The sequence below is a fragment of the Mytilus galloprovincialis genome, chromosome 5 (genome assembly GCF_965363235.1).
Source record: "Mytilus galloprovincialis chromosome 5, xbMytGall1.hap1.1, whole genome shotgun sequence".
In the NCBI taxonomy this organism is placed as follows: domain Eukaryota; kingdom Metazoa; phylum Mollusca; class Bivalvia; order Mytilida; family Mytilidae; genus Mytilus; species Mytilus galloprovincialis.
Window position 1 is genome coordinate 35,721,572 of NC_134842.1, and position 14,667 is coordinate 35,736,238.

At 31.7% G+C, this 14,667-nt stretch overlaps 1 protein-coding gene across 2 annotated transcripts in view; it reads left to right on the forward strand.

Moving 5' to 3' along the window:
- Window positions 1-2,432, forward strand: part of LOC143075711 (uncharacterized) — a 135,737-nt gene extending 133,305 nt beyond the window's left edge. For both annotated transcript variants that reach the window (XM_076251265.1, XM_076251266.1), the window contains 3 exons: window positions 197-298; window positions 813-914; window positions 2,331-2,432. In XM_076251265.1, coding sequence (XP_076107380.1) covers window positions 197-298; window positions 813-914; window positions 2,331-2,365 — 239 coding nt within the window. In that variant the 3' untranslated portion in view covers window positions 2,366-2,432. The remainder of the gene's footprint in view (window positions 1-196; window positions 299-812; window positions 915-2,330) is intronic.
- The last annotated feature ends 12,235 nt before the right edge of the window (window positions 2,433-14,667 follow it).

Here is a 14,667-nt window from a genome sequence, read left to right on the forward strand (position 1 = left end):
CACAATATATGTTTTTCTCATTAAATTGGAGATCAGAATATTGTTTTAAGAGCAAGCCATAACCCTTCTTTTGAAGTTAGTTGGTCAATTCCTTAGTGTACTTAGTGTCTATGACCATCATATGTATTAAACTGCAAGGCCTAATCGGTAGTCAATAGTATTTATCAAGATGTCAGTCGTATTATCGCTTTAGTAGACTGTAGAGACAAGGTCAGAAAATGTAGTTACTGGGCCAGTACTGGAGAATGCACCAATAGCTCTCGTTATATGCGTGTCAGCTGTTGTAGAAGTTGTAATAGTAAGTATAGATTACAATCGTAAGTAGGAGAAGACGTTAAAGTTAAACAATATTTTGTGTGCGTACTTCTTGCTTGCAAGAAATTTGATGTAGACATTGTTCGATTAGTATATAAATTTTGAACGTTGAATCAATTATCTTTAAAGGCTACCAACGAGCGGAAAAAATAGATGATTGCTACACCCCTTACTAGCAGGCTGCATTTCAAATGGGCTGCAGAACAACTAAAATATCATTATTAAATTATCTCGATACATTTAGTTAGAATAATTTTTCTGGCAACTGTTTAACGCCTAAAATGCAATGTTAGATACTTATAAATGATGTCTTTGCATTGCTATCGTAGGTTTAGTTACTTTTGATAGATACTTGTGCCATTAATATTGTTGGTTTAGTTACTTATAAAGATGTCTTTACATTGCTATCGTAGGTTTAGTTACTTATAAAAGATACTTGTACCATTAATATTGTTGGTTTAGTTACATATAAAGATGATTGAACATTGATATCGTAGGTTGTATTGACCAGAACCCAAATTGTCGATACTGGGCTCAAAGTGGACAATGCTATAAGAACCCGAATAACATGCATTCAAGATGTTGTGAAAGTTGCAATCGTGAGTATTTATTTCTTCATCTTAGTTGACGGATACCAAATTTTCATCAACTTACTGGATATGTACTTTTTCTCTCGTGTACGTTTTTGTTTTGGGAATTTTGCATTGCTAATTTGTTCGCATGTATTTCAAATCAGCGATATTCCAAAAATAGTTTTAAAAAATTTTGGAATGAGACTATCTAAAGGTTAATTATTCACCTAAATCGTTATATGTTTAACAATATCACAAAGATATAAAGATTTTTCAATTTTCAAACAGTCATCTGTTAGATAGAGATAATGAGAAAGTACTTTAATTCGTTGGTATCAATTTTCGTGGTTTGAGCAATATTTACATGTTCGTGTGTTTTTAAACTCGTAGATTTTAGTTTTCTAAAAAAATGAAAAATTAAAGCCTTTAGAAACGAAGGTTACAAATAGTCTGGATAGAGATTATTATATAATTGACTCGTTAGCAGCGCTATGGAGTTGTCATATTTGACAGGGGTATCATTTATTTTTTGTTCCATATTAATCTTTATTGCTTTTAATTGCTATCTGTTTGGTCATTTATGTTGTTTTAAAGAGCAACACGTCAGGTGTCACATTGGAAGTAGAATCTACTTATCATACACCAGCATTTGACATCATCCTTAGTTTTCAAGGGGTTCCTGTTTTTGCTTTAGTTGTGATTGTAGTTTTAAATTCTGAAGTTTTTCAATGTCCCTGTTGTGTATTCCATTAAAGTTATTGTCTTCCCTTTATTTCATTTCATTTTCAAGTCCAGTTGCAGGATTTTAGTTTTACATAACCGATTGCTTAGTTAACAATTTTTTGACGTCAAAGGGTTATTTAAAACTCATTTGCAAATACTCTATAATGCGACGAGCAGTCAGTTGAAAAGGTTATCGACGTCTTCTTTAATAGTACCATGAAGTCGTCACATTTTGCATAGAACTGCTAACACTTCTGGAACACCTGCTATCTTCCCCGATTATAAGATGGTGTCTGTATTGTTTTGTCTTTAGGTTTTATGTTTTGTTTTGTACACTGTTGTTTTTCTTTGTGTCGTTTGTTGTTTGTTTTTTTTTTGAAACAGCAGATGCTGCTCCCCAAGTGGCATCCGTCGTTTTCTATGTTGCAAAGTTACACTTTTCAACCAAATGATAGATATAGGAAGATGTGGTGTGAGTGTCAATGAGACAACTCATCATTCAAATAACAATTTAAAAAAAGTAAACCATTATAGGTCAATGTACGGCCTTCAACACGGAGCCTTGGCTCACACCGAACAACAAGCTATAAAGGGCCCCAAAATTACTAGTGTAAAACCATTCAAACGGGAAAATCAACGGTCTAATTCAAACTATATCATTGACATAAACTATTTTGTATATGTTTTATAATCATTAATTCGTGATTTTTTTTACTGCAGTTTACTCTAGGGGAAGAGGAGTACTAAGGAGATAGACATGTTATGGAAAACATGGACAGCAACGAGGCTTACTTAATTTAACAATAAAGTATATGTAATCACTTTTGAGATCTTTAATTAACCACAGACTGAGATATGTGCTTGTATTATGAAATTATATTCGCCTTACTATGTGTTGAAAAATCCCTTTTAGCGCAGACTGGATTCACTTTTCTTTATCTGAATAATTTTAAAGGATCAGCTAGCTTAACTGGTACACTTAATCCTTATCGTAGCAAATAACACTATGGTGTTGACATGAATATCAATAATGTGGTCATTTTTATAAATTTCCTGTTTACAAACCTTTGAATTTTTCGAAAAACTAAGGATTTTTTTTATCCCAGGCATAGATTACCTTAGCCGTATTTGGCACAACTTTTTGGAATTTTGGAACCTCAATGCTCTTCAACTTTGTACTTGTTTGGCTTTATAAATATTTTGATGTGAGCGTCACTGATGAGTCTTATGTAGACGAAACCCGCGTCTGGCGTACTAAATTATAATCCTTCAATTGTATTTTCACAAAACAAAATATACTATGTATGTTTAATCCAACACGTACATGCATCGTTTAGTAGAGTACTAAAAAGCCAGTATTGCATTGATGACGTCTTCGTCTGTTAATATTACTTACATAAAAATGAAATACCTAAACAAAATTAGTACATTAAGACAGTGAAACAAAATTGTAGATACCAGGGGCTCCAATAACAATATATAACTACTGATCAAGAAGAAAACCAAGAGGAACAAAACAAGAAACAACAAAAACTGTGATGACCTCATGTTATTCGGAAGCACCGACAACTCATTCCCACTATTGATACCCTTCACAGAACTCTTGGTGAAATAAGGTGAAGAGTCAGTAACTGTGTATCTTACAACAAATGATAATGCCACATTCGAAGATATCAAAGAAATGTCTTAAACGATGTAAAAAAAAACGGGACAAGTTGTTTTCTATTTTTAGACTCGACTGAATTCAAGAGTTTAAAATTATATGAAATATACACGTCAAACGCAAATACTGCTTACAACTTTTCTATAAATAAATGTTTTGATTTTCTTTATTTCAAGTATAAAGTTGTGTACCTTTTGAGATTATGATCATGCATTGGAAGTTTTCGTCTGCATTTGCATGTACACTAAGTCGATAGAATAAATTTAAAGCGCTCAAGATTTAGATAGCCTAAATGACGATTATTAGCTTCAAAGGTAGATATAATTGGCCTGTGATGATATTTACCTGCTTATATATTAAATGTTTTGCCATCAAAATTCAACCACTATACTTGATTACAGCTTCTTTACCTTCATTTATATTTGTCGTCTGAATAATTTGATTTGATGTCTGTATTGTTCCTTTTATTGTATAATTTATTTTTGAATTTTGTAATTTTTTAATTTTCCGTAAATCAGTCTGATCAGAGTAAATATTTAATGACATCATGCATGTTGCTACCACAGTAAAGCGTCCTCAGGTCACAAAGCGAAATTATTACTTACTTCGTCGGCGAAAATACGACAGACAACAGCCAAAAACAAGCCAGTAAGGGATCGTGTATTTAAACATGCACATGCAGAATGTTACCAAAGCTTCTCTTTATCTGGTTCATTAGAATTACAGCAGAACATTAGATAAAAAAAAACTGTAAAACGTTTTAGAGGGCATTCGGCTCATTTTTTTTTTTAGCATTTCAGTTACACAATTGAGTGGATTCGTTTGGTCTGTTTTAAATAGTTATGACGTTGTCATTTGCCCTTGATACTGACTAACTGTTTCGACATTTTGTGTATAATTTGTATGGCTTAGCTTCGAATCTAACATCAGAGGTCATCTTAATACCAGAATCTATGACAAACGAGACGATTTAATTTTGAAATTATAAATTTACCCCATCTGAGCAGGAATATGAACATTCATCTACTTATGTGAGATATATTTCCTAATTCATTCGGTATTCAAAAGCTTGTAGCTGCTACTCAGACTTTATAAAACGTAACCGGGGTCTGAGTAAAAGTTGATGAACCAAGGATATGTCAAAACGATATCATCCTATTTCTAAAGATGTTTATAAAAAGATACCATCAGTCTAAGACCTTGTTAATAAATATTCCATATCAACACATATAATATTTGATAGTCTTGAAGTATAAATTTTTGGTACTGAGGTTGTTTATCCTCTTTATTACGTATTATAGTGTTCTTTGTATATGTTATTTTAAATCTTTAACCTTTTTCTGTTTTGATAAAAAAAAAAAAAAAAAAGAAGAAGATGCGGTATGATTGCCAATTAGACCAATAAACACAGAAATTCACAGATATAGGTAATCATACGGCCTTCATCAATCAGCAAAGCCCATACCACATAGGCAGCTTTCAACGAAAAATGTAAAACAATTCAAACGTGAAACATGAAGGCCTACTTAATGTACCAAAAAATAAACGAAAAACAAAAATGTAACACAGCTACTAACTAAAACCACTGAATTACAGGCCTCTTACAGATACAAACATATATAATGAAGCGGAGTTAAAGTTAGCGGTATCCCAACCCTCCCCTAGCATGGGACAGTTGTGTAACAATACAACATAAGAACGAACTATAAAATCAGTTGAAAAAGGCTGAACTCATCAGACGGATATGTTCCGGACCATATGAGTATTTGGACCGTACGCGTATTGTCATGACCATATGCGTATACTCATATGGTCCGATCGTATGAGTATATACTCGTTTGGTTATTAACGGGCCGGACCATTTGAGTATTTGGACCATATAGGTATTTTTTTAATAATATGCATTAGAAAACTTAATTTATAAAAAAAAAAAACAAACAATGATGGCTATATGAAAAAGTATTATTTACAAATCAAAGGCTACATAAACATTAAATATTGATGTCAAAGTAAGTTTTCATCGCTAATTGTATTCTTGCATGTATACTCCCACAGGGTATTATAGCTTTTCTTGGGTCCTGGGTCGTTTTGATGTATTAAATAAACTCATCATTGTTGGATATTTACGCCAGACGCGCGTTTCGTCTACAAAAGACTCATCAGTGACGCTCGAATAAAAAAAAATTAAAAGGCCAAATAAAGTACGAAGTTGAATAGCATTGAGGACCAAAAAGTTTTGCCAAATACAGCTAAGGTAATCTATTCCTGAGGTAGAAAAGCCTTAGTTTTTCAAAAATTCAAAGTTTTGTAAACAGTTAATTTAGATTTATGAACATATCAATGATAATTCAAGTCAACACAGAAGTGCTGACTACTGGGCTGGTGATACCCTCGGGGAAATAAATCTCCACTAGCAGTTGCATCAACCCAGTGATTGCAAATAAACTCATCATAGATAGATACCAGGATTAAAATTTATATTTACACCAGACGCGCGTTTCGTCTACAAAAGACTATCAACGAAGTTTCAAGAATCTCTAGATCTCCATCGTCACTAAAGTACATCATATCACCAGATAATTTAAATAAATTAGGGTCCTTGCCGGTGACTTCATTCATTTTTGTAAACAAAAACACGTATAAGTAACAAAATTCTGAACTGCTTATGCTAATTATACAAAGTTTCAAAAGAAAGCAAATTATAAGGCACTTTAACCTGCATGTCGACATTAATGTCAGTTTACAGTTCTTTTGTAACAGATATTTTTTGAAGTTATCTTCCCAAGTCCACATTTTACCATCTACTCGTAATAAAAACATATCGGTAATGACCATAGGTCCTATTGTTTTGACTAATGATGAAATTTACTGTGTGAAACTATTTATTTTATTTGGTTAATCTTGTTATTATTAATTTTTAATACATCTTTGATGAAATGACCTTTGGTAACAACTAGAAGGGGTATATTAAGAGTTACGTATTAAAAGTAAACATGTTAATTACCTCGAACATACGCGTAAGGACGGACTATACGCGTATGGTTGGACCATATGAGAATATACAAATAATTTATGGTCATGACCATACGCGTATGGTCCAAATACTCATATGGTCCTGCACAGATACAAATAGAAACACATTTAACAAATAAAACAGAGTGGATGTGACCGGGTACTTGTACATTCCAACAACAAAAGACACTAAGTACAGATCTAAGAGTACTCACAGTTACTGGCAGCAAGTTCAAGGTCAATAACAACTCATAAAAAAAATCTCATCAAGATGACGATAAGTATTGTTGAGTTTATCAATTAAATGCAATTTAGACGAGTCTTTTCTGAGTTTTGTCATACACGAGAATTCACAAGAGTATAAAACAAGTCTGCTATTATGATTTTCTTTGTTAAAAAAGTTATTTGTTTTATAGCAATTAAGATTATAACACAATGATGACAGCCGATTCAATTTTTTTTACATTTTTACCTATTAATTTAAAAGGACTTTTATTCGAGGGGTACCAATTTTCGTGGTTTTAGTGAATAGCTTTATTCACAATTTTACGTATCCAACGCAATATAGCAATTGCTGTCTAAATCAAGACATGAAAAGATCCACATGTAGGTTTTACAACAAGGATTCAGGCATTTACTTTGTACTTTGACCTATAATGATTTACTTTTACAAACTGTGACTTGGATGGAGAGGTGTCTTATTGGAACTCATACCATAGCTTGATAACTGTATACTGTGACTTTTATATCTACATAAATTTTATTTATATGGCCATCATTATAGACCTAAAAAATCAACTGTTAACTAAACTGAATTTTTCTCAGTAATAAGGATTTTCTACTCACGGAATAGATTACCATAGTTCTAGTTGGCAAAACGTTTGGTGATTATTTGTAATCAATACTCTCTGGTGTGTCTTTTGTAGACAAACCATGCGTCTGCATGGCATACTGAATTTTAACCCTTGTATCTATAATGGGTATATTTATCAAATATTTGGATTTTGGAAAGTAGGAAAGGATGATTGATCAGGATGGATTGTTACATGATTGTTGGATCAAATCCATTTCAAAATTGTTATCACCTCAGACCATTGCACACAATGGAAAAGTTGATATTTTCAAAAGTTGTCTGCAATACTTCTACATCGAGCAGACCTTTACCCTAACCAAGAGTAATGTGATACCAAGAAGGCTGGAAAAATAAGATGCCATAGAAAGAAACGCACCAATATTTTAAAATTTATGGGACATTAATGAAGGTGCTTTTGTAGTGTTAGCTGATTTTGAGTGATTTGCTGGTGAATTTAAGCTGAAAAATTTATAATCTAAACGTATTGTACCAAATTTAGTGCAGAGCGTTCTGTTTGTTTAATTTTACCTAGAATCTTTGGCTTAAACAGTTCATGGGAACCCGTAATTAATAATACTAAACGAAACCTTTATAATTCAAAATTGTTTCCTAAATTGTCCGTTGAACAATATATTGTTACAACATTTGCTTCTAAATGTTTGGGTTAAGCATACCTACTGATGGTAAAAACAAACAAAACAAAAAAATGGGTCACACAACAAATTTATTGTTTGAAATCATAGTGCGATGCTTTTAGTTTTATACGATATTCACGCCATCTTACAATCCTTATGAAACACATATCGGTATATACAAGTTGTCTTAGTTTGTAGGAAAGGGTTCAGCGAGAAAAATGTAATGAAGTTTTTATAACACGTCCCGGACAGAATATCAAATTAGTTATGTAAAAAATCAGTATGTGTACATTGTATTCAAGATTCGATCATATACCCGATTGATTTTACTGGTTTACTTCACCTTATGTCGTATCAAATCCATATTAATAAATTAGAGGTTAAAAGATAAACAAGTTTTGTAAGGTCATATTACTATAAATAGATATTCACCAACACTTGAAATACTAATGAATGCCAATGACCTTCAATAATTTTGTCAGAACACATTTGATCCATGAAATAGATACAAAATGGTACTCCAGAGTCGGGCAAAATAATTGTTGTGATAATGATTTGAAATAATAACGAGGCATCAATTATCAAGGTAGTTATATAGTTTTGCAGAATAATAAGCATGTAATCATGTGTCCAGATGCAAAAAGCAGAAAAAGAAAGAACTTGAAAGTCTAATAATTCTGGTAGGAAAGCCATAATATTTTTTTTTATAAAATACAAATCTGTTCTATATTCTTCTTTTTCAATAACTTAATAAAATGTGAAGTATACTGATCATACTAAATCTGGTGTATTACAGGAAGAACAACACCAGTTATTAATCTTGGCGTCAAAGTCCAAAAGTTAAGAAATGGCAAATCATAAATTTTGAACTCGAACCATATCTCTGAAATGAGACAACTACAGAATTTGAAAATCAAGATTGAGCTTTCACTTGATGTTCAGTGTGTTTACCGAACCTGGAAATTTAGATGCAAACCAAACGGTTATTTAGTCAACACTGTAACTAGATCTTTGAATATTGTTTTGTTGGTATAAATATTGATTATTTTATGAATTAATTGAAACCATACTACATGTTTTGGTACCTCTAATCTTTATTATTTATCAACATAATGTTCAGTTTAAGTTGTGTGTGAATTCGTAAATTTGAGTTTGTATAAGTTATATTCATGGATGAATAACATTATGTTGTAATACATAATACATTCCATCTAAGACTTGACTTTAATACAACACTTAATAATTTGACTTATTAGTATATACACATAATTATGAGACAACTAACACTTTTCCTTACTAAACAACCACATAAACCACATCTTTTTGATCATGTTGATTGAGGGAAGTACTCCAAAGCAGTCTAAAACTAATCTGTATCAAGTTTAGTTTTAAACATATTTAATTATAGTCGATTGGGAAACAAGTTTTGCAACATATATTAATCCCTGTCCACTTTGCGGGTGAGAGTACTGCCTTGTAGCGGCATTAGCCTGCTCCTTTTCGAAAATCTACAAGGGTGTCTTTAATGTGCAAGAGATATGGCTCTCTCTTAAAACGGGTCAGCCATTTATCGTCCCCTTCCGATGGACTATCATCGTTTCCTCAAGACCATACTCGCAAATGGTGTCAAGGGAGCGCCGAAAATACAGTCCCTGAAATTTTCATCCAAGACGGGAATCGAACCAGGAACATTTGTGTTAGTAGTCCGATGCACTAACCACTACACCACTGTATCAGGTAATAAACCTCATTGCATTTGTTGTTGAAATGTCAAAATCGTGCAAATGAGAATCAACCAAATATTATCAAAATTATTTGTCAACAACCTGTCATAAATTACAAGTCTAATTTTCTTAATTTCTTAATTTCATTAAGTAACATGAAAGGAGACAAATACCAACAATTATAGTCATTTATGTGTTACAAAATAAAAATGACAGTCATAAAAATAAGGTATTATCTACTAATTACATGTATATGTAGCATTATTTCATCATGAAGTATCTTGTTATGATGAAAATTGCATATAATAACTTGACCAAATGGTATATATATAAACATCTGAAACTGTAGTTCGGTAATTGAAATTCATTCAGTTCAAATACAGAAAAGGTAAGTTCTTTTTTTCTCGTACGTTTAACTTCACTGCAAGTATTTTAGATGTAGACTGCAAGACTTTCGTGTTTTGTTTTTTTTTATTTTTGATAAAAACAAATGATACCTAATGTATTGTATTGGTGCTGCTGAGGAAACAACAGATAACCAACTTTGCTATTTAAAGTAAAGTTCACGTAAGCTCACGTTAGTCCTTACTCGTCGGCGAAATAAAGTTGTGTAACAAAATGCATACTGAATGGAAGCAAGAAGGTTGAGTTCTTACAAAATAAGCTGGATTTTTATCTGTCGTAAACGATAATAATAATTACCATACAGTCACATCAATGTCATGTCATTAATCATTAAAACGTGTATATTTCAGAGCAGGGGCATTAAGTCCCTTATTTGGCCCAAAAATTACTGCAAATTTATAAGTTATCATACATTTTCTTAAATTACTGAAAACTTAACCAAGGTACTAGATATTCAGAAAAACAAAACAAATTTGACACTGAACAAGTTACCATGGCAACAAAACATGACTTAATTTGCATATTTTGTAAAATTTCGTGATTTTCCTTGGTTTTTTTATCATATTTTGAGTAAATTTTAGATTGAAAAAGTATATGCGCATCCACAACTTTATATTTAGTGAGATTATGTCAATAGTTATAATAAAGCTTCAGTTAAATTATTTAGTTGTTTCTTGGCTGCGCACGATGTTTCCGTGATGGAAATATAGATAGAAAACTGCATAAATTCTGTATTTTTCATCGTTTTGTGAAAACAGTACATATTATGACGTAATTGAGACGTCATCAGATAAAAATCTTTATATTTTTCTTTAAAATTTCTTCACCCTATGCATTTCTAAACATTATGTGCCAATTTGAAATAGTTATCAAACATTTAATTTTCTTGGGCCAAAACCAGGCCTTAATGATCCTACTCCTTTATAGGTTATCGCCTGCCATGAAGATTCAAGTTGTCACATACTTCTTGCTTTCCATAGTATCAAGTGTGTCATCCAGTTTTCTAAACATTTTAAAGATTTGTATTTTTTTTCAAATCAGAGTAATTATGATTTTTTGTAAAGAAAGTTTCAATCCATTTTCAGGAATCCACACAATGCAGTTGTTTGTTGCTGTCCTATTTGTTGTAGTGGTAAACAGTGCAGTTAACGGTTATCAGTACGGTAAGAAGTGTAGGTTTGAACATTTGAATGGATAAGTGGTTAAGATTAAGGAGTTTAGGTTTGAAAATTGAGATAGTTACGTAGTGAACGGGATTGCATTGAGGTTAGAACATTGCAATTGATACGTGGTTTAATATTTATAGGGAAGAAGATTAGGTTTTAATATTGAAACGGATGCGACAGTCATACAAGTGAGGGGTTAAGCTAGTTATAAAAAACGGGTTTAATCGACCATTTTTCTAAAGAAAAAAGAAAAGCATGTGCCAAGTCCGTAGTATGACAGTTGTTATCTATTCATTTGATGTGTTTAAGCGTATGGTTTTGCCATTTGAATAGTGACTTTCCAATATGAATTTTCCTCGGAGTACAGTATTTTTGTGATTTTTTTGTTGATATTGCCTCATTTAATTATTGCAGGTGTCACCGTTAATGTGGTTAAGAAGCTACTCTGTAAGAAAGCCTTTGTCTTAGAAAAAATCTTTTGGAATTTTTGGTTCTCAAACGATTAGTCAAATGTTCTACCTAAAAGTTGTAAACAGTTATTTATATAAGTAGTCACAGTTCTAAACGGTTCTGTCGCCAAGTAGTTATATACAGAAAGACGGTTAAGTTGTATGATGTCATGAGTTCAAATTTTGAATGGTGCAATGGATACTGGTAAATAATCCCGGTAAATAATGCTGTTGATATATTGTTACATTTGTAAACGACTCTCTGAATTAAGAGTTATTGGTAGTTACAGTAGTTTTACACGACTCTTTGGATTATTAGTTATCGTTATTAGGTACCGTACTCATAGTGAGTTATGTTACTAATACTCGGTGCAGTGAGTAGATAGTCATAAAGTTACAGTTTTAAAAGACTCTATGTGTAATCAGGTATAGCCAATAGGTACAGTACTCACGGTGAGGTATGTTAGTGATAAATGGTACAATGAATATATATTCATATAGTTGCAGTTGTAAAAGACTCTATGTGTAATATGTATAGGTATAGTACTTTAGGTGAGTTATGCTAGTAATAAACAGTGCAGTGAGTATATAGTCATATATTTACCGCTGTAAACGAATCGTTCGGTTATAGGTATAGTACCTAAGATGAGTTATATTGGTTAGTAAAAGTGCAGTGAAAATGCACCAATGAGTTTTCAACAATCAGAATCTTAAACAAACGTTGATGAGTAGATTAATATAATTCAGGTTTGCTGACCCAAGTTCTCTTTCAGAAGTACATCATTATAACATTTCAAACTTTCTTCAATTTGAGCATTAAAATTCGGATTTTAAAGATATTTGACGACCATACGCCTTGCTGTAGAATAAACTTAAATGAATTACTTTAAATAATAAACTTTGTGATTTAAACTTGATAACATATCCCGTTTACATTTGAAAAAAGTAACACTATGCTAGTATAAAAATTATCAAAAGTACCAGGATAAAATAAATGTAAATGATCTTAATTCAATTTTCAAAAAACTGCAATAATACAAAGTAAAATCACAAAAATACTGAACTCAGAGTAAACATCAAAACGAGAAGTCTCTAATCATATGGCAAAATCAAAAGCTCGAACACATCAAACTAATGGATAACAACTGTCATATTCATGACTCGGTACAGACATTTCTATAAGTGGATAATGGTGGATTAAACCTTGTTTCATAGATAGCTATATCAACCTCTCACGTGTATGACAGTCGCATCAAGGTTACATATTCCGCCATTCTTAGACACGTTCCCGTAAGATTTTGAAAGTTGTACGCAACAAAATAAAAATATTTTTTCTAAGATTCAAAGATTCAGTTATCGATATTTCTTGGGTCAAGTGTCGCAGAATTCTAGATAGCAATTAGGTCAATAAATATCTGGTATTTAGGAAGACGCACTGCTTCACTAAAAGGTATTCATCAAAAATGTGCATTGTAATATCGCTTTTTGTAGACTGCAGAGACCATGACAAAAGTTGTAAAGACTGGGCCGGTACTGGGCAATGTGTGCAAAACCCAGGTTATATGTCTGTTAACTGTTGTCAAAGTTGTAGTGGTAAGTCTAGAATACAATAGCAAGTAGGTTGATTTGATTTGGCTCCTGACATGCGCAAACATACGAGGGTTTGAATCAAATCAAATCAAATCAAATATTTTATTGTCATATAAACTTTACAGTTTGTGACCAACATATATTAACACAATAAACATACATATTAAACATACACAATAACAACAGCATCAAAATGTTTTAACAACAAATAAGTTGTTAAGAGTCCCCTGCCCTCAGTTCTAATGACTTTTTCAAGAAGGATCCTAACTTATTTGTTTGTAAAGGCGATGATGGATTTAGTAAATATTGAATTTTTTCTTCTTCATTTAAATTATTAAAGTTATTATTTTCAGTACATATGTGATGAAAAAAATCATTTCTTAGAGTTTTATTATACTCACAATATAGTAAAAAATGTTTCTCATCCTCTAGTATTTTACATTTATGGCAAAGTCGTTCCTCTCTTGGGATTTTAAAATATCTCCCAGGGAGTGATCATTTATTCTAAATTTAGTGATTAATCTCCTTATCTGAAAATTAGATGTATTTAGATAAGATTCTAGTTTGTAATCTTTTTTAAGTTTTTTATAAAGAAAAAAATTACTTTTATCATCAATGTTTTGAAATTTAATTTGAATTAAATCTTCATATCTATTTTTCATTTTTAACTTTATATCGTTTTTTATTTTATTTACATCTTTTATGTCCTTACAAGTAGAAAGAATATTAAGGTCAACATTAGTCTCTTTAACAATATTTTTTGCATATGTATACCATGAGTAAGTTCCTGTCAAATCTAGAGACTGTGCTAGAGAAAAAGCTTCCTTTATCAATGGATTAATATTATTATTATATAGTCTAGCTAAATATAAAAGGGTTTGTGTTTTAATAAAACATTCTATAGGCAATCTCCCTAATTCAACTCTTGCTCCTTAATTGGATGCATTTTTTCTTATTCCTAGAGTAGATTTACAAAATTTAAGATGCATATTTTCAATGGGGGTTTTGTCTATAAAATCAAGTTGATTAATTTGAATGTGTTTTGTGATATCTCAACCCTCCCCTATACCTCTATAGCCAAATGTAGAATAAAAAACACACAGCAATACGCACAGTTAAACTCTAGTCAAAGTAGTCTGAGTCCGATCTCATAATGGTTAACTGAAGAAACTATGCAAAATGACAATGATACGTTATTTAAGAAAGGACTACATAGCTGCTACTGACATGCCAGCTCCTTCCAAGGTTATCAAGAAGCGGAAAATTGAATAATTGATACACATGATACAATCACGCTGGATATTATTTCCAATGTGCTGTACGACAACTGAAATATTCTCTCAATACGTTTCTTTAAATTAATCATTCTTGCCTGTTAAATGCCTCACATCCAAATGTATGTACATGCATGTACTTTGATGTTTAAGTAATGACATAAATATTGTTTTTGTCTATGAAGAAATAAAATCAAAAATGAAGTTCACACTGAATAACCCACGTAGCTGGTTATTATTTATTGTGCACCACATTTTTTATGTTATTTTGAATGGACAAAAAATA